General features: G+C 37.5%; 1 protein-coding gene across 4 annotated transcripts in view; it reads left to right on the top strand.

The window, feature by feature from the left end:
- Ncoa7 (nuclear receptor coactivator 7) overlaps window positions 1-20,809 on the top strand; it is a 151,220-nt gene that overhangs the window by 89,104 nt on the left and 41,307 nt on the right. For 3 of the 4 annotated variants that reach the window (XM_017801498.2, XM_017801499.2, XM_017801500.2), the window contains exons 5-10: window positions 522-629; window positions 4,102-4,215; window positions 4,711-4,836; window positions 6,177-6,361; window positions 8,590-9,629; window positions 10,979-11,147. In XM_017801498.2, the coding sequence (XP_017656987.1) occupies window positions 522-629; window positions 4,102-4,215; window positions 4,711-4,836; window positions 6,177-6,361; window positions 8,590-9,629; window positions 10,979-11,147 (1,742 nt within the window). The remainder of the gene's footprint in view (window positions 1-521; window positions 630-4,101; window positions 4,216-4,710; window positions 4,837-6,176; window positions 6,362-8,589; window positions 9,630-10,978; window positions 11,148-20,809) is intronic. The other variant, XM_008846557.3, reaches the window with a different exon arrangement.

The following is a 20,809-nucleotide window of genomic DNA, read 5'->3' as shown; positions in this document are numbered from 1 at the left end:
AATTATATAGTCAGACATGGTGGGGTACAACTTTGTTTAAAAACAAAAACCACCACCACCATCAACAACAAAAGGGCCAAATAGATGGCTCAGTGGTTAAGAATGTGTGTTCCTGAATTCAATTTCCAGCAACGATGTCAGGCAGATCACAACTACCTTTAGCTCCAGCTTGTGGGGGATCTGACACCTCTGGTTTCTACAGGCCCTGGGACTCATAGGCACATAACTCCCCCCCAACACACACACATATAACACAAATTTTTAAAAAATTGAAAAAAACCTCAAAAACCAAAAGTTGAAAAAACCAAAAAATTGAAAAAAAAAATGAAAAACCAAAAAATTGAAAAAAAACTAAAAAAAAAAACAAAAAAAAATTTAAATTAAAATTTACTTGCCTTTCTTTTCCTTAGTATATGGATGAAACTATTACTTTTTCAGTTGGTGATATGAATAAATTCATGTTGTTTATCAAAAGTATTTGTTGCTTTATGTACTGAATCTTGTTTGTTTAATCCCTCTAGGCTAGAAGCCAGGACACCCTGAACTCCATAGCACTGAAGTTCAACATCACTCCCAATAAATTAGTGGAACTGAATAAACTTTTCACACATACTATTGTTCCAGGCCAGGTAATTATTTTCCCATTGAATATCACTTTAGAAATTCTGCATTTATCTTTTTTTTTGTGTGTGAATTTGTTATAGTTTATACCGTGGGGGGTGACACAAAGAAACAAACACCCGGTGGCTTTTTGTGACCATATTAAATGCCCCACTATTGGTGCCACAGAATTATCTTCAGTGAAAAAGAGCCTTTCTTCTCCCTTAGATCCAGGAACTTTGAAGGTATCTTACTATTTGGAAATGGTTCAAAGATTAATACTTGGAAAATGATTGGCACACTTATCATCACTATCATTAATTTATATAGGAAATATTTCCTGGAGCATCCAGAGAAGATCTAAATCAATGAGACGTTTTTTTCCTGTCCAGTATAACGCAGATATCCTTAGAATGTTTAATTGAAAATGACAAGTTCAATTCAGCCTACTCTTAAGTATGGCCATCACTTTATTTAAAATAAGGAAAAAGTCTGTTGTTTGGTCTTAGTTTGATACCATTACTAGTCAACCTGCCAGAGAAAAAGACATTCCGCAAGGCCATCAGAAAAAAGGTCAACTTAAATTATTTTTCAGTGTTTTAATAACTTATTTGTTAAATAAAATTGAAAAATATGTAATCTTGTCCCCTACATGATGTTTTGCTTTCAAGGATCTGTCTTAGTATGTAGAGGGATAGGTATCTCTTATTGTAGTAGATTTGATAAATCAAAATCAGTTTGATCTGCTTTATTTCCAGAAAATTTGAGATTCACCTTTCTTGAGATTAATTTGATAGTCACCCTGAGGCAGAAAAGAACTGGTGTGGCTGGCTGACCGTAGACATGTGGTTTTCAGAGGTTACCTGGAAGCTGAATGAACTAAAATCTTACCCTAGACTTTTTCTTGCATCAAAAGACAAAAAGAAAGATCAGATAAGCTTTAAAAATTAGCTGAGACATAAAATGTTTTTTTGGAGGTTCTGATGTAGGCTATTTTGATACTTGTTAAAAGTTTGAGGACATGTCCTAAAATGTACATTGACACACTTTTTTTTCTTTTCTTTATGTAATCCAGGCTGGACTTGAACTCAGAGATTCACCTGCTAGGATTAAAGGCATGTGCACCATGCTGAGCTTACATTGACACACTCCTAAGCAACCCTCTGGATATAGACCTTAAGATGTTTTCCTACTTGTGAGACACCTTGGCTACAAATAATATTTTTTCTAGGTTAAAATGGCACTTTAATTTATGATAAAGCACTTTAGTACCTCACATCTTCATTTGTCTATGTGTTGGAACAAATACAGAATTATTTCCTGAAGGCAGAGGGAAAACTTCTCACCTGGCTGTGATCTAGACCCATGACCATGTGGAAGAAGTGTGTACCCTGTTGAGCTTCACAACTTTCAAATGCTGTATCTGTCTACAGTGCAGCATTTAGTGTGTCAATGTGTTACCAGATACTTTCCAAGAGTGCAGCTGCGTTCATTCCTCTAGTTTAGCACATAAAATAAATAAGAGACTATGTACTAAGACTACATAATTTTTTTTTCAAGGGCTGGTCCCGCAGGCACTACCCTGTGCCTGCGCCTGTGCAGTGCCAAGACTACATGATTTTAATCATTTGTGAACAACTTCCATAGAACTCTGAACTTGTCAGCTGCTATTAACCCATATTGAAGCTGTTATAAAGAGCAGTCCTCCAAAACTACTTGTTGTATTCTCTATTAGTGCATCATCCAGGATATGGAGTTCAGCACCTGGCATTGTTTCAATGAGATTGTATAGGAAAATACTTATGCTTCTGAGAAACTAGATTGTTTTTATCTTATGGTAATTAACATCTACTAACTACTGATATTTCTCTTTGCATTGGTTTAAAGACCCTCATAGCTGGTTTTGGCTAACCTCTCAATAGGCATTTAATAATTTTGTAGCACCTATTTTCAGTAGTATCCAGTCCTCATCTTACATCCCAATGATTTCATTTTTTTTTCATGTATTTTCTGAGTTTACTCAATCTTTTTTATTGATCCAGTTGAGAGAGAGGTGAGGATGTAGGCACACACATATCTCCTAATCTCTGTTGGGAGGTTGTTCTCACTTTCCACCTTGCTGAGACAAGGTCTCCCTTGTTTCTGCTGCTGTGCTGCATACTCAGACCTACCTGGGCTGCAAGCCTCTGGGAAGCTTTTCCATCTCTGCCTCCCACCTCCCTGTAGCTTTTTCCCTGAAGGAATATTAAATGGCAGGCCAGTTGTGGCTACAGTATCATAAAAAAAGCCTCTGGGAAGCTTTTCCATCTCTGCCTCCCACCTCCCTGTAGCTTTTTCTCTAAGGAATATTAAATGACAGGCCAGTTGTGGCTACAGTATCATAAAAACAGTTTAGGAGCCAGAGTATTTTGCAATAGAGGTTATTTTATACAACTTGTGGAGATTTATTTATTTATTTGTTCTTTTATTATTTGGTCTTTTTGAGACAGGGTCTCCCTTAGCCCCAGATGGCCTGGGACTTGCTATATAGACCATGTAGACCTTGATCTTACAGAGATCTTCCTGCCTTTGCCTCCCTAGTGCTGGGATTAAAGGCATGTGCCACCATGCCTGGCAAGATAGTCTTATTTTTATATAGCCCAGACACAAACAGTAGAGAAAGTGTAAAAATTATTCATAGATATTGCTGTGTATAGTTCATTATACTTTGGCACTCAGGGCTTACATTTGACCCTGCAAGCCTGGGAAGCATGCTGTGCTTCCTTTTCCTCTCCCTCATACAGGTTCAGCATTTATAATATAAAATTTCAAAATGCTCCAAAATCTGAAACTCATCCCATTTGGAGAACTTCAGATTTTTTAATTTTAAAAACTAAAATTTTGATTGATTGATTGACTGATTGATTGATTGATTGATTGATTGATGGATGGAGGGGCATACACATGCCATGGCACGCATGTCAGAGAGCAACTTGTAGGAGTCTGTTCTCTCCTTCTACCTGGGATATCAAACTCAGGTCTTCAGGCTTGGCAGTAAGCACCTTTACCTGCTGAGCCATCTTGCTCGCCCTCAGATTTTGGATTTTCAGGTTAGGGATGCTTAAAAGACAAAGTCTATGCAGATATCTTTTAGAAAGCTGAAGCTGAAGCACTGGCCCCAAGCATCCCAGGTAAGGGGAGCTCAGCTGTGCTAGCCTCCTTCACAGGAAGGCTTTTCAAACCTCTGTCCTTGCCAGTTCCTGTTGTTCAGGCTTCACCTGACCTGCCCAGATGCTCACTGGAAGCTCTTGCAGTGTGCCATACTCCTTGTACTGTGCACATTCATATTACTAGGCACAGTGTATGTGTAGTCTAGAAGACTCCAGGTTGCTTATAAGCAACTAAAAGCCATCTCTGTCCTAGCCAGGCAGTGAGTATGATGTGCAGACGTTGAGCTCTTCAGTCCTAACTAGGAGGTTGCCTGACTTTGTCGCTCACTCAGCCATTCTTTCCCATCCCCAGGTCCTTTTTGTGCCAGATGCCAACTTTCCTTCTAGTACCTTACGGCTATCATCATCCAGTCCTGGTGCTACTGTCTCCCCTTCATCATCAGATGCAGAATATGATAAACTGCCTGTATGTATGTATGTTATACATTTTATGCACCGAAGCTTATTTTTAGCACAAGATTTTTTTTGTAAGTTGTAGAAATTATACATTTATTTTTTACAAGTTTGCATCTGAAATTTCCTCTAAAGAAGTGCAGTTAGATAAATTGTCATCAATTAGGAGAGTACGTCTCCAAGCACACCTGTTTAACAAAAAGGTCCCAAAGGTAAAAACATAGGCCTTGTACAAAAGCATGATGCTAAACTCCCAAAGAACTGGGTACATTATTTGTATCCCTCTTTTCCTAGAGAATTTGAGTCAGCAATCTAATATGAATTCTTTCATGAGTGGATATATTTATAATCTTAGTTTGATTTGAATATCTATAATATTTGTGATATTTTAAGAACAAGTGTCATTTGCCTTTTTTAATGTTCAAGCTAAATAGAAATAACATACTTACAGTATAATGTGTTTTAAAAGGGTGCTTTTGTTTCATTTGGAAATTTTTGTTTTCATAAGGATGCTGACTTAGCAAGAAAGGCCTTAAAGCCCATTGAAAGAGTCTTATCATCCACTTCTGAAGAAGATGAGCCAGGTGTGGTGAAATTTCTAAAAATGAATTGTCGATACTTCACGGATGGAAAGGTATATGTCAGGGTCATTACTTCCTTTTCATAAAATCTGTGGAACAGTAAACAAGGTTACACATTGCTGGAAGGAAGCCTTCCTTAAAATAATTTACCCACAGTGTGTCAGTGTAAGATTTAACAAGCATCCATTGATTTTTCTTGTTGGGTACCTGACTTTACTTATTAAAGGAAATGTACTCATTAAGTAGAAAAATTATGCCTGCCTTGTGATCATGATTTTGTCACTTTTTCTTTCAGTTCTTGACTATAAATTGTTAGGTATATATTTAACAACAAACACTTGGTGACTTTAAATTTTAACTCCTACCACTCACTATCTCTGAGACCAGAGGAAGGTATTTGAGTATCCTAATCTATTTTTTTCATCTATAAGCTAAAAATTATACTAAAATTTAACTAACATGGTGTTAAAAGAGATGATTCACGTGAAGATCTAGAAAATAGACGTTTTCAACTTGTGTTTGCTGCTGGTAATGCTGATATTAAAAGGACTTCAGCTGGGTCCTGTGTTTAGTTTTCTGGTTGTTGGTGCTTTACAAAAACAAATCCAGCTCTTGGTGAACTTCTGAAGAAGACTGTTAATATTCTGTACTTACAGTAGAGAATTTAGATCAGGTTACAAATAGTAGGAAAACCTTTGAAAACAAAAATAATGTCACAAAGATGATTACTAGACTCAAGTGTGTTGGATAAATTAGCTACAGGGATCATCTATCTCCTGCCATTCCTAATAGATACTATCTTGCTGACCACTGAGTTCTCTAGTATAATGGGATCAAGCTTCAGACGTTAGGACCCACTAGCCTATCTTTTATTTTCCCTAATGCAGTTCTGCTCACTCTGGAAATTTTCCTATTGGTGTATATGTATATGTATTTTTTTCTGGAGTTAAGATTTGTGATTGTGTTAAAGAAAAATACTGGCACCAGGATTCTGATTCCTCCTTAGCACCATACATATGGGACACAGTTTAGATGAACAGTGAGCCTTGGTGAGTGGATTATAAAGAACTGTGTTCTTGGTTGTGAACGGGCTTGGAACAGACCTTCTCATTTCTTGTACAGAGAAATGTGAAGTATGAGATATGTGTGCAAGGCAAGATCACACCACAGATGTCCTGTTGCAAATGTGTGAGAACCAGGCTCTGTTGCCTGCCACACAGAGCTGTCACCATTTCTCCAGCATATTTTCTAGCTTTCCCAGCACAGATGTGATTGTCACACAGAATACTCTGGCTCACAAAGTCAACGAAATGACACATTCATTAAAGTTCTATACTGCCTGTGGAAAGCTTTTCTGCCTAAAGTATTTCTTTTCTGTTCCTTTCTTCTGCAGGGTGTGGTTGGAGGTGTCATGATTGTTACTCCTAACAACATCATGTTTGACCCTCATAAGTCCGATCCTCTGGTTATTGAAAACGGGTGTGAGGAATATGGCCTTATTTGCCCCATGGAAGAGGTGGTCTCCATTGCCCTGTACAATGACATTTCCCACATGAAGATCAAAGATGCCTTGCCATCGTAAGCCATTTCTTCTTTATAGGATTTAAATAGAATTTCAAAGTGAGAGTATTTGTAGAGGTAAGGGCATTTGTAGAAGCAAGGGATTATGTAGAGGTGAATTCAAAGGTGAAAATTTTGTGCAAGGCTGTGACGATTAAAAAAAATGACAAGTGGAAATGATTAAGGAAAGTTAAACATTCAAAGGAGAAATTGGCTGAAATACATGGGGGTGGGAAGAGAGAGAGACTAACATTCAGGTTTTGTACTATATGTGGGGACATTTACTAATTCTAACTACCACAGAAAGTAGGAAGGGAACACTGAAGGAAACTGAAGGAATTATTAGTTGCCTGCCCAAGTCTAGAAAAACATTAACAGCTGAACCAGTTAACACCATTATGTACTTTGCCCCAACAATGCTTGGCAGCTGCAGGAGGCTAAACTAGTCACACTTGGGGACTTCAAACCTTAGATTGAGTAGAGGAACATGAATGGAGGGGTAGGCATGGTTAGTTAGGAGGCTAATTGGAATGCAGTCAAATGTATTTATGGGGTCATATCCTATGGGAAGGGAAAGATAAAGGGGCTTGGATGTTTATGGAAGAAAATTTTGCTTATTAATCAAGTATGTGAAGACCTGAGTTTCTTTGTTTCAGGATTTCTCACAGCGTTTAACCTGCCAAATGAAATTTCGAGTTCCAGTTTAGAGATTATGCACTATCACACTAAGTTATTTGACTCTGAAGTCAGAGCATCTTTAATGTGTTCTGGGGTGCTAGTGTTAGGCAGTATATTTTGTGTATTCAAGTTCCCAGAGCAAAAACTCTGTCACAATCTTATTTTACAGTATGGCACTAAGAGGCTCAATGAATGTTTATTGAATTAAAATGAAAGATGAGTTGAAACTTTTTAAGACATTTATCAGAGCCTAACAATTTTATAGGCTTTTATTTCCCATTTGAAAAAGCCTGGGCAGTGCATTGCAAATGACCTGCAAAATAACTTAAGGGAGACAAACTCAGAACTTTGTGGTACTTAGTTGTTTTATTATCATGATCATTTATTTCAAAGCAAGAATTACAAAGAATTACTTGAAAAAGATCAGGCCTTTTTAGAACATACAGCTAATTCTGAAATTGTAAATGTTAGTTTTAGAAAGGAGTTGTGTGTCTGCGTTCAGCAGTGATGCTGCTGGTGGTGGTGACTACAAATGTAGGGATGCCCAAAGTCTTTGCAGTCACAGTTTAAAGTGGGTGTGTTTCTCAGCCAAGTGTAGTGGCGCAAACCTGTAATCCTAACACTGGGAGACTGAGAAAGGAGGGTTGCAGGTTCAAAGCCAGCCTAAGTTACAAAACAGAACTACAAAAATGACAAGAAACTGCCAACCAAACTAAAAAAGTATATTTTCTTGACAGTTTATTTTGAACTTGGGAGAACATATTTAACAAATATTTTATATAATTCAATTCTGGATAGTAAACATCAATTATCAGGGGGAAATAGCTAACTATGTCTCAGGATAATATATTTCAACTGATAAATCAGTTGTCACACTGTTACTGTTACAAATATTAAAAATGTTTTAGAAACAAACTTGATATTATAAGAACTCTTCTACAAACTTAATTTTTTCTGTACATTTTTTAAACTAAAATTTTGTTACTTCCAGTAATAATGGAACATAACTTTTCTATCACCTTTGCAAGTAGTGGAGCTTTTTTTGTTGGAAACGTCCAATTTTAAGTCAGAAAATGAAAAGTCATCATTCAAATCAGCCACTTTACGGGAGCAGTTAGTGGAGCTATGAACTCCACAAACTTCTAAGAATTAATGCAGTTGTTTTCTACTATTTTATTAAAAAGGGAAAGACTTGGACTACTTAGGGAATTTTAGTCACCAATATTAAAATCTTTCCTCTCCATGAATATGGGAAACATCATTTCATATTGAAAAATCTTATGCATAATATCTCCATGCCTTAAACCCTTCTTCTGTTTCCGGTAGGATACTCAGCTCACATGGTTCACTCATTTGCCATTTCCTTTGGTTGACTTACATTTCATTTTGAAATCAATCTTTTGGTTTCATTTTCTTATTTTGAAATTGTTTTAGTATGAATTTAAGTTGTGGTCTCATTTTTGTTTTGATTCTTGGTTGAGGTTTTGTTTTGTGCTTTGCCTTTCCTCCATTTGCTTTTGGTTTTATTTTTAACATTCCATGTGCATCCATCATTTTTGCCCCAACAGTGACCTACCTCAGGATCTTTGTCCTCTGTACAGGCCTGGAGAATGGGAAGACCTGGCTTCAGAAAAGGATATCAACCCATTCAGTAAGTTCAAGTCCATTAATAAGGAAAGACGAATGCAGAACGGGGAGACAACCCTTACTTCAGATTCCAAGTCAATGGGCTCTTCAGAGGAGTCAAATGAATACACACATATGAAGCTCTCTGACAGCTCTGAGTCATGGAAACTAAAGAAACTGGAATCTTCCAGGGGAACAGCCAGTGAATCTCCCACTGTGACTAAGCTCAGCAAGAGACCTTCAAACACCCATGATGCATTGGAATCTATAGCCAAAGAAAACTCTCTTTTAGTGGAAGACGATGACTTTGTTGATTTGGAAGAACTTTCTTCTCAACCTGAGAGTGGAATGGACAAAGGAGATGCCTCGAAGGAATGCCTTTCAGATGACCCAAAGAAGAGTGAACCCAAAACAGTCAGTTCTGTAAGGAGAACGCAGGTGCAGTCATCAGCCCTGAACTTTTTGGGAACAGAGAGTGATGCTGAATTGAAGGGGGCTCTAGATTCAAAAACCTGTGAGAAGCAAGACGAAGTGCCAGAAGTAGACAAGCAGTCTGACTCCCCGGAAAGCCAGGTGGAAAACACAAATATACACGAAGACCTTGATAAAATCAAACTCATCGAATTTTACCTAAATAAGAACAAAGAAGGGTCACAGTTGTCCGAAAATGTGCAAAAGGCTGAACTAAGTGATGGCAAAAATATTGAATCAGGGGGAATAGACATCACGCTTAGTAGTTCTCTTCCCCAAGCAGGTGATTCTTCACCTGAGGGCAACAAAGAGCCAGATAAAATCTGGGTAAAAGAGAGAGACCCCTTTCCCCTGAAACTGGACCCCAGTATAGAAGGAAATGAGACTAACAATAAAGAGGCTCAAGATTCCTCAGAATCAACTCTGGACAAGAGCTGTCAAGGCGCACAAATGGATAATAAATCTGAAATTCAGTTATGGCTATTAAAGAGAATTCAGGTACCCATTGAAGGTAAGCTGTTTCGGTTTTCTTTGGGGGGCATGCGTTTGTAGTATGTATGCAAATGTATATACATGTTCTCATGTGTGGGTTCACATATATGGATGTAAGTGTACATACACAGGTGGAGACCCAAGATTGACACTGAGTATCTTCAGTGATTCACTGAGCCTGGAGTTCTCTGATTCAGTTTGTCTAGCTAGCCAGCTTGCCCAAGGGAAACCCTGTCCATGCCTCTCCAGCACTGAGATTACAGACAGGCCACCATGACGACCTGGCTCTGCTGGTGGTGCTGGGAGTCCAAAGTCTAATCATTATGCTTATATGGGGGCAAGCACTCTTATCTACTGAGCCATCTCCCCAGTTTCTGGTTTTTTGTTCGTTTGTTTAATGCCTTTATATTCTGTTCTTATATTATGTTGCCTTTGTAAAACTTGTACTTCTAATAACAACAGTAGAATAATTGTTTGAGGGCAATGTAAAACATGGTATATGGTATATACTTTGGAACTTGAACTATAAGATCGATTTCTATTTCAAAGTATCTTACTTTTTTTAATCTTTCAAATTATTTGTTTACTTATTTATTTATTTTATACCTTGAATCTCTAAAGAAGTTTAAAGTGCTTTTGAGAAATTTTAGTTCTAAACAAAATTGTATTTTGGTGGAATCCAGTCTTACTGCTGCTGTTTATTAATATGCATGATGGCGAGATATTACAGTTCTACAACTTTTGCTCCTGTTGGTGTCTATGCTTGCTTTCAGTATGTAGCATGTCTTGTGACATGCATGCACCAATCTGAAACATGCAAAAATTTGTCGTTTTGTTCTAAAGAAAGTCTGCTGGCTTATTTCCTTTTTATATTTTTTATTTTTTGTTTTGTTTTTATTTATGTGGGGGGCATCCCTTTGAAACAGAATCTCCCTGTAGCCCCAGCTGGCCTGACATTTCCTCTGTAAACCAAGCTGGCCTCTATCTCACAGAGATCTGCCTGCCTCTGCCTCCTGAGTGCTGGGATTAAAGGCATGCACTACCATGCCCAGCTATTTATTTTTCATGTATGTAAATGTTTTGTTTGCGTGTATGTAAGTGCACTACATGTGTGCAGAGCCTGCAGAAGCCAGAAAAGGGAGTCAGATCTTCTGGGACTGGAATTATAGACTGTTGTTAGCTGCCATGTGGGTGCTGTGAACTGAACCTGGGTCTTCTGCGCAGCCATCTCTCCACCCCCTGATTTTATTAGTTCTAATATCATGTAGCTGAATCTTATTTTTGACTGATGCTGACACCTCTTTGTTAGTTGAGTTTTACTGTCACCAATCTTATCAATACTGAGGAAGGTTTTTTCATGTGATTCAGATATTCTCCCCTCAAAAGAAGAAAAGAGCAAGACCCCACCCATGTTCCTGTGCATCAAAGTGGGGAAACCAATGAGAAAATCCTTTGCCACTCACACCACAGCCATGGTTCAGCAGTACAGCAAGAGAAGAAAGCAGCCAGAGTACTGGTTTGCTGTTCCCCGGGAGAGGTGAGCATGCAGGAAAAAGTATCTACCAGCCATCATTCCAGGTGCTTTTGGCTATTATTGGTCTTTAAATATTTCATTTTATTTTCAAATAAAAGCTTTAAGTATAGAATTTTGAATTTCTAGGAGGAGTCCCTTTCTGTTAAATGCTAACTGGTGGTATGTGTCTGGGGTGGAGGGATGTTTGTTTTTTGAGACAGGGTCTCACTTTGTAGCCCTGGCTGGCTTGGAACTCACTATGTGGATCAGGTTAGCCTCCAACTCATGGCGGTCTGCTTGCCTCTTCCTCCCGAGTGCTGGGATTAAAGGCACACACCAGCACATCCAGCACATGGTGCTTTTGATATAACACATACGCAGTCACTGTAGGTGCAGTGTGCTGATCCACATTCATAACTTCCTGCAGAGTTGATTTTTAAATGAAGGAAAATGTGGGTATTCTCCAATATCAGTATTGGAAGTGCTCTTCCTGTGAGAATAAAGGAATAAGGTGGAGCTGATCCAACTTTTGAAGTGCAGTAAAGAGGTAGGATTGATGGTCTTTTTAAAATGTGCATAATGTAGGGAACTGAAGATTCTTTGGCCTTCTGAAGGGTGTTATCTGTGACTCAGCAGCATGAGAAATGTGGTACGTGATGCCCAGGGTAGAGAGCGGGTTTACATGGTTTTAAAGAGGTTTGTATGTTTATTAGGGTTTTTTATTTTGGCTGATTTTTAAATTGATGATAACTGTACATCTTCATGAGGCACAGTGTGATATATATAATACATGAATACAATGTATTAGATAACCAAATCAGGGTAATTAGCATATCTGTCACCTAGAATGTTTATCACTTCTTTGTAGAAGCATTAAGCAGTCTTGTAGCAAGTTTTTGATGCACAGTTGGTTACTAGTTCTTGTCCCTTGCTGTTTTATAGAACAGAACTTACTCCTTTTTTCTAACCCTGATTTTTGTACTCGTTAGCAAAGCTCTCCCTGTTGCCAACACCTGCCAGCCTCTAGCAGCCACAGTTCTATTCTTTGCTTCTACTAGACTAACCTTGTTAGCATTCATGTATGGGTGAGAATGTGTGTTGTCTTTCTGCCCGACTTATTTCACTCAAGCCCTTAGTCTCATTCATACTGCTGTGCATCACAGGTCTGTGTTCATTTTGTGGCTGAGGAATATTGCACTGTGGAAACGTCACCTTTCCTTTATCCATTCATTTGTTGTTGGACACTTAGGTTGATTCCACATCTTGACTTATGAGTAGCACTGCAGTAAATATGGGAGTGCAGACAGACTTTTGTATTTGTAAATCACCAAAGAAGAAATTGTATTGGTTTTGTGACAGTCTAGGATAGCAATGATAGGGGTGTAGAAATTCTTCAGCAGTACACTACTATTTTATTTACTATTTTTATCATTTATTTTAAATATACTTTATCCTAACTACTATTATAAATAGAATACAGAACTTATGTATGAGTATTTCTCTGCACGTAGGGGCACCACATGCATGTGATGCCCACAGAGGCTAGAAGAGGGCATTGAATCCCTTAGAACTGGTGTTTATAGATGGTTTGTTGCCATGTGGGTACTGGGAGCTGAAGGAGGGTCCTCTGCAAGAGCAGCCAGTGCTCTTAACCACTGAGCCATCTCTGCAGCCCCAAAAATAGCACTTTTAAAAGAAAACTTAATTAGGAAATATACTTTTTAAAAAATTTAAGTGATTTCCTTTATATAGTGGCAGGAAAAAAAATAAGACTTAAAGAAGAATAAAGTCTTACAGAGGACTTATAATTAATTTTGACGTTGAAACCCATATATCTTCCTTTTCCTGACTAGTCACCAGACATCATCATCTGGACAGGTATTTTGATTAATAAATCAAATGAAAACATTGTCATCAACCTTCCTTAGCATGAGTTTTCACAAAGCAAAATTAAATTGCAAGCAAGGCACGCCTTCCAGATGATCATTACCAGGACAGTAAGTCTCAGAAGAGAATTGTCTCATTTTAATGAATTACAGTTTAATGTGAAAATAATAGGATTTTAATGAATGAATTTGCTAATAGCATTCCTCTCTCTTAGGTACAAACCCACATTAAAATGGGCAATAAACATAATGTGTTTTGCATTTATTAATATGTCCTTTACCTGTGTCTCCCACCCCCAAAATATCTCATGGAAATTTTAAAGCAGGACTATTTAGCCAGGAGGAGAAATATATATCTTCTGATGTTATTTAAAAATATCTCAATAGAAGAAATGTAAATTCAGAAACTATGAAAATACTCCTAGAACTAGAGTTTCACAGTGGACCCATCCCATAGAGATTTGACCGTTTCTTGATTTTATAGGTAAGAAGAAGTACTAAAATTTTCAGCCACATTGTGGGTTATATAGACTTTTGTCCTTTGCTTAACAGTGGGGGATATAACTTATGTACATTATTTTTTTCTCTGGGAAAATGTATTATTTATAGTATTAGAAAATTTAGTTTCTTTCCATCATATTATCTTTAATGGAACTGTTTGTACCAAGAACTTTTGTAGAATAATTGTAGCAATCCCACGCATGTAATTATTTTTGCTCTCATTCTTTAACCCAGAAGACATCTTTAATGCTGAAATACATCTTCTCTTTGACCTCTTATACAGTGGTTTTGGTGAGCTTCTTAAAGTAGGTCGCTTGCTGAATTCCATTATGTCATATTCTCCAGTGTCTGTGGCTTCTCTTTGAGTAGCAAATAGCTTTCTTTCTTGAACTAATTATTAATTAACCAAGTATTTTCTTAGAGACATGTTGCATTTGTTAATTATGATAGCTTTTTGTTGTAAATATTAGAAAATTTTGCCATAATTATTTCATTTTGTATTTCCATGCCTACCTGGTCTTAAATGAACCCACACTTTAGATTAAGTAGGCACAGATGGAATATTCTTATAGTTAAGTCCCACCAAGTCCTCCAAGTGCACAGTAAGAAAAGTAAGTCCAATTTTCATTATAATCTATGAAATCTTCAGAATTTCGGGCCACATAGTGTTTTCTCATTCTGATGATAGCTTCTAGATTCCTTCACTGCCTCAGAAGAAAGGTTTCTGCTTGCCTTCTATTGAATGAAACCATGCATTGAATGAAACCATGTCAGCTGCAGGGTTAAGTCACACTAGTAGTGGCTGCCTTCCTGGATCACATTGTCCTCTCAGATCTTAGAGATGTGGCATTTTGTGTTTCTTTGACTCTTCCAGTACTGCAATGCTCCTAGTCACAGGAAAATATCTTGAGGCTGAAAGAACTTAACAAATGTATGTATCACTATTCTTTATTGTTCCCAATGCTTCTTAATAGATGTTTGATTTCTCCTTCTTTGCTATTTCATTAATAAATTAATAGTACCAAATCCACTTCTTGTTCCTTACAATGTATATTACAGCTTCCTTGACTCCACCACTGGATGAATAGTTGCTAAGTGAGAAAATGGGGAGAGCAGGGGAGAGAGGAAGCCAAGCCAACACCCTGCATAGTGTCTGGTTATTTCCTTTGTTTTGAGTGAGGTTTTTTTTCCCTGCAACAAGTCTTATTAAATCTTAGGTACTAAATATTAGAAAGGTGTGGGTAGTTTAAAATTTCTCCAAACATAATAGTTTTATTTCTTGATAGATGTCAGAAGATCTAAGACCTCCATGAATCCAGGAGAGCTAGCAGTTTCTTCATGCTCATCTATTCAGCAACCTTAACCCCTTTCTCTGCCCACTGCAGCTTGCAGAATCAGGTACTTCTTGTGAATCAGCTGAGGATGGCAGTGGTGTACTTGGGACATTTGCAAGGTTTCCAGTTTATAGACCTACAAAATCCTAGCTTTTCAACTACGTTTGCTCCTGATTTAACCATGAGAGAAATGGATAATTCTCAATTTTAATAATCTAATTATTGTAAACTGGGAATCTCTTATCTGGAATGTTTGAGATCAGACATTTGAGATCAAACAAATCATTTAGATTTCAGAATTTTTTGGATTTTAAGGTATTGAGGTTTGAATGTGAAATGTCCTCCATAGCCTCACATGTTTGAACACTAGATACCCAGCTGCTGGCACTATTTGGGAAAGTTGTGAAACCTTTAGGGGATAGCTTTTCACTAGAGGAACAGAGGTACAGGGGAAAGCCTTGAGGCTTTAGAGCCTGGCCCCTCTTCCTGTTCAGACTTTACTTTCTGAGTGTAGATGCCCTGTGACCAGCCAGCCTCCTGTTCCCGCCACCATGCCTTCCCTGCCTGCTGCCTTGTCTTCCCCATCTGATGGACCTTATTGCTCTGGAACCATAGGCCAAAATAAACCCTTTTTCCCTTACATTGCTTTTGTCGGGGTATTTTATCACAGCATTGTGAAAGTAACTAAGACATAAGGTATTTGTGTAGACTTTACTAGATGAGCCTCCCTAATTAAAAAATCTGGAATCTGAACATTAGAATCTGAAACTTTTCAGGCTTTGAAGTGACGCTCAGAAAGTTCCACATTTCAAATGTTCAGAATAGGGACGGTTAACCTGTATAGGATTTCTCAACTTCAGCACTGTTGACATTTTGTGTTGATTAATTTTTCATTGTTGGTTGAGGGATCTCATGTGAATTTTAGGATGATTGCAACATTCATGGCCTCTACCTACTAACTGCTCCAGTTTTGATAAGCAAAAGTGATCCTAGACTTCACACTCAGAAGTTTCACACTGAAAATGGCTCCATACTGAGAAGCCCTGTTCCAACATTTTAGACATTCTTCACAAAGCAGCATAATGCAGAGATTTGACTCTGTGCTCTGAACTTTATTACATACTCATATTTGTAGCACTTACCTGCATGTACTTACTTTCATTTAACCTTCATTTATTAAAATGAAGTATTAAAAGTATTAAAATACTTTTGCAAAGAATTTCATTTAAAAACTTTAGCTTCCTTATTAAAGCATGACTTTTTTTCTTAAATCTATAAAAACAAAATATTTCTTTTGGAACAATTTTCTGGGGATAATCCTAAACTAATACAGTACCACAAGTAATAAGGTTGTTGCAATTGAAAGGAATTTATTTTTACTTTTTAAAATATTTTATTTATTATTTTTAATTTTATGTGTATGAGTGTATTGCCTGCATGTATGAGAGTACACCCATGTTGTGCAATACCCTCAGAGGTCAGAAGAGAGCATCGATTCCCCTGGAGCTAGAATTACAAATGGTTGTTAGCCACCGTGTGGGTGCTGGAATTGAACCTGGGTCCACTGCAAGAGCAGCCAGTGCTCTTAACTGAGCCAACTCTCTAGCCCCCAGGAATTTATTTTTATACTTGAACTTTACAGAAGTCTCTACTAGAATTTTTTTGGGTTTAAGATGAAAATGCTGTCCGTTGGCCTCTTTCACCCTGTAATGATGAGTCCCCAAATCAATCGGATATGAATAAGAGTCCCTAGCAAGTGTAGATCCTGAGAATCTCTAGCAAGTCTAGACCCTGTTAATATAATTTTATGATTTAAAAAATAGACTTCCAGGCTCTATACATAAAAAATAGGTCATTAGGGCCAGCAAAATAGCTCAGTGGGTAAAGGCACTTGCTTCCAATCCTAATGACCTGAGTTCAAGTCCCAGATCCATGGTGGGAGGAAAGAGTTGACTCCTGCAAGTTGTCCTTTGACTTCCACATGTGTACAATGGCATATATGTGCCCCCCATGCACAATAAATAAATATATTTTAAAAATAGGTTATTATGAGTGCTAATTTAACCATATTTGAACAAAAGGCTATTAAATGCATCCTTCCTGGCAAGCACTGGGCTAGCTTCAGAAAATAAGGCTGAGTTACTATCTGGCATACCTTTTAAAGAGCCATTAAAGGGCTGAGTATATAGCTCAGTGATAGTGTGCTTACCAGAACAAGGGTCTGCGTGCTATCATCAGCACTGCCCCCCTCAAAGCTTGAAAATAGTCCCTAACACTTTTTAGAGACTTATGTATTAAGTTTTCTCTTTCATGGGTTTGACAACTCTATATTTTAAAAAGATACATGATTGTCCCCTTTTCCTTTCTCAATACTAGGAGATGCTTTCCTTTTATAGAAAGAACCAATAATTCTGTTAAAATTAAGGCTGTTCTCCTTTTTTTCTAATTATTTATGGCCTCTTTAATCTCTGAAGTGCTTTGTAATAAGTTGATTTCTTATTAACAAGCTTTTGAAATAATTAAGATGGAAGCACTATTAAGTAGCAGGAATTATGTAGAATTGCCAAGTGGAGCAGGAATGTTTAATCCAAGCTGAATTAGTTAGTATGGTTTATATAAATCAATAAGAGAGAGGAAAGGGAAGAAGTGGGAGAACCTGTGAATTTTATTTATTATTTATTTATTTATTCAATTTATTATTGACTAAAGAAAAATTATATTCAGGTAGTTTCAACCAGGAAGAAGTTAGAAGAGAGTCAGTTTTGTACTTTCCTTTTTCATGTACTTGTTTTGTGTGCATTTTCCATGCCATAAAATGTGGTATTATACACATAGAAACAGTAATCAGCATCATTGTTGTGCTTAATTGTAGATTTAATCCTATGCCTACTATGGATTTTATGTTATTTTGAATTTTTTGCATTATAAATAATGCTACATTAAAAAAACTTGCCAGTGTTTCTCAGGTCTTACCCCATGTCAAAGGATATATTTGATGCTTCATACATATGTTCACTTGACAATGTACAGCAATCAATACGCACATGTATCAGCATAAAGTGTGTTATTTTCCTACATGCTAGAAAATCTAAATAGTATGATTGTTTATCAATATCAGTCTGGTAGATGTAAAAAGAAACAAATTCAGCTTTACAATATTTTAAGGTTAAATGAGCACTTTTTTTTTTTTTGGTCTTTTTGAGACAGGCTCTCCCTGTAGCCCCAGCTGTCCTGGAACTCACTGTGTAGACCAGGCTGGCCTTGAACTCAAGAGATCCACCTGCCTCTGCCTTCCAAGTGCTGGGATTAAAGGCATGCGCAACCATGCCCAGCATAATGAGCACTTTTATATAACATTTATTTGATATAAAATAAAGCCAATAGTGGCTTCAGTGTTTTTATTAAGTATGACTCATAATAATAGAAAATCTATTTATGCCTTGATATACAAATGTTAAATATTTGCTTATTTTTATGTATTATGAATGTTTTACTTACATGTATGTATGTGCACCTATGTGCTTGGTGCCTATGAAGGCCGAAAGAGGGCATCAGAGTCTCTGTAACTGGAGTTACAGAAAGTTGTGAGCTGCCATGTGGGTGTTGGGAATCAGACCCAGGTTTTCTGTTAGAGCAGTATGTTGTCTCAACTGTTGAGTCATCTCTCCAGTTCTACAATAGTTAGCATCTAGTTATGATCAGCAAGGTCTTTGATTTATAGGTGATAGATGTTTAAGTTCTGTGTCTGTACACATATTTAAAATGACCTCATCGTATGTTAACTTGATTCTGTTTCAAAAAGATGATATTTTCTTAAATAACGTCAAGCATAATTGAAATTCCTAAGTACTTTGTAACAGTTGAGATCGTTGTGCTTTTAAGACAAAAATGAATAACTGTCTTGGTTCCTTTCTGTTGCTGTGATAAAACACTGACCAAAACCACCCTGGGGAGGAAAGGATTTATTTCACCTTACAACTCCCAGATCACAGTTCATCACTGAAGGAAGCCAAGGCAGGAACTCATGCAGGATCCTGGAGGTAGAAACTGTGCTTGCTGACTTGCTACCCCCAGCTTGGTCAGCTTCCTTTCTTAAACAGCCCAGGCCCACCTGCTTAGAAATGACACTGCCCACAGGGGGCTGAACTTGATCCTTCATCAATTAGCAATTAAGAAAATGCTTCACATTTATAGCCATATGGAAGAAATTCCCCAATTGAGTTTCCTTCTTCCCAAGTGACTATAGTTTACGTCAAGTTGACGAATACAAACCAGCACATTAATATACAAAAATACGTGTCCTTTTAAATGCTGCTATCTACATTATATGTGTATGTCTCAGATTGTAAGTTGTGGTGATTAGTCAGACTTCCTGTAGTAGATGTCATCTCTCCTGAGTGCCCCATGGTTGCACCATCCAAGAGTAAAATCAGGTGCTTAAGTCCCACTTTTAGGAAAGGGTGCCTATTTTTCAGCTGAGCATTTTCCCCCAAGACCTTCAATGGGAATCTAGTCTCATCAACAAATCACAGGTGTTTCTAGTTTGACATGATCAATAGTTAGTTCTTAGCTCTGTCTAGAACAGAGTTTATGATCATAGTTAGCACTGTCCTAAAGCTTTTATAGTTATGGTCTGTGTTCTCTACTGCTTTTCCTCTTATTGGTATGACATAGCATATAACTGATTTTTACTTTATCTATAACCATGCTTTAATTTTATATGATAATTTAGATTTCCATGTACATATTTAAAGACTGCTAGTCCAGTCTTTGATTTTGAATTCCTTTTTAAAAAATACTTTATTATTTTTATGTGTATGAGTGAAATGCCTACATGTAGGTGGATGTACCTGTGTTGTGAAATGCTCGCTGAGGTCAGAAGGTGTCAGATTCCCTGGAACTGGAGTTGCAGATGGTTGTTCACTGCCATGTGGGTGTTGGGAATCAAACCCTGATCCTCTGCAAGAGCAGCCAGTGCTCTTAACCCCTGAGCTATCTCTCCAGCCCCTGATTTTTAATTATTCGCAGTAGTAAACAAAATAGAAGTGACTTTCCTTTCTCACATTTTGAACAGTCAGTATGCATGCCTAGTAGTAACCTGTGGGCTACTAGAGCTACATTATATTGTTAGGGGTCTTAGTTCTAGCAGGTCCAGTCAGTGTCTGCTTCTTAACTCTCATTATAGCTTGTTTCTATTTTTCAAAAACATTAGCTGTTACTTCTGGAATATTTAGTACAAATTCTGAAAGTCACGATTACTGGACTTGTCATGATGGACCATCCATCTAAAATTTTGCTTTAAAATGATGGGTACTTTGTAATTCTAGTAACTGGATTGCAGCCTTATAAAACACATAAGATTATTATGACAAACACATACTTTACAAAGTTGCCCTGTGATATTTACATCATCCAAAATGGGATGCCCACTCTTAAAAACTCAAAGGGGAATAACAAAGAAATTAATGTACAGCCAGCAATCCATTTGCCCAGATCTGGTTTGAGGAAGGTTAGGAGGGCATTCAGGGTGCTCAGTAGATGCCTTCCTGGCTGTGCTAGGCATGGGGGACACTGAATGGCACATTGCACAAATAAGCTCATTTAACCCCCACAACGATTCCACAAGGCATTCTGCATTTTACCAATGAGAAACATGGGGTACACTGAGTTTCAACACATTGCTCACAGCTTGAGTTTTAAAGTCTTTCATTATATCACTATCACTCCAGAGCATATAGTCCAAGTTGTATTAATTGTATTCTCTATTTAGGTTGCTAGATCACTGCCATGAGGTTGGAGGATACATACTCAAAGTCATTTTTCTTGGCTAGTGAGAAAATGAAAATTTGAAGCATCTCCAGATGTATTCATCCTCCCTGACTACTAAAGTGGCTTTTGTCTGGTCAGCAATATTTCTGTGAGAAAAACAATGAAAGGAAGTGATTGCTGTTTGATGGATGATATC

This window comes from Nannospalax galili, unplaced genomic scaffold (assembly GCF_000622305.1).
Source record: "Nannospalax galili isolate Female #2095 unplaced genomic scaffold, S.galili_v1.0 scaffold1543, whole genome shotgun sequence".
NCBI classification, from domain to species: domain Eukaryota; kingdom Metazoa; phylum Chordata; class Mammalia; order Rodentia; family Spalacidae; genus Nannospalax; species Nannospalax galili.
The sequence above is the reverse complement of the archived record's forward strand: the minus strand, read 5'-3'. Positions and strand labels throughout refer to the sequence as shown.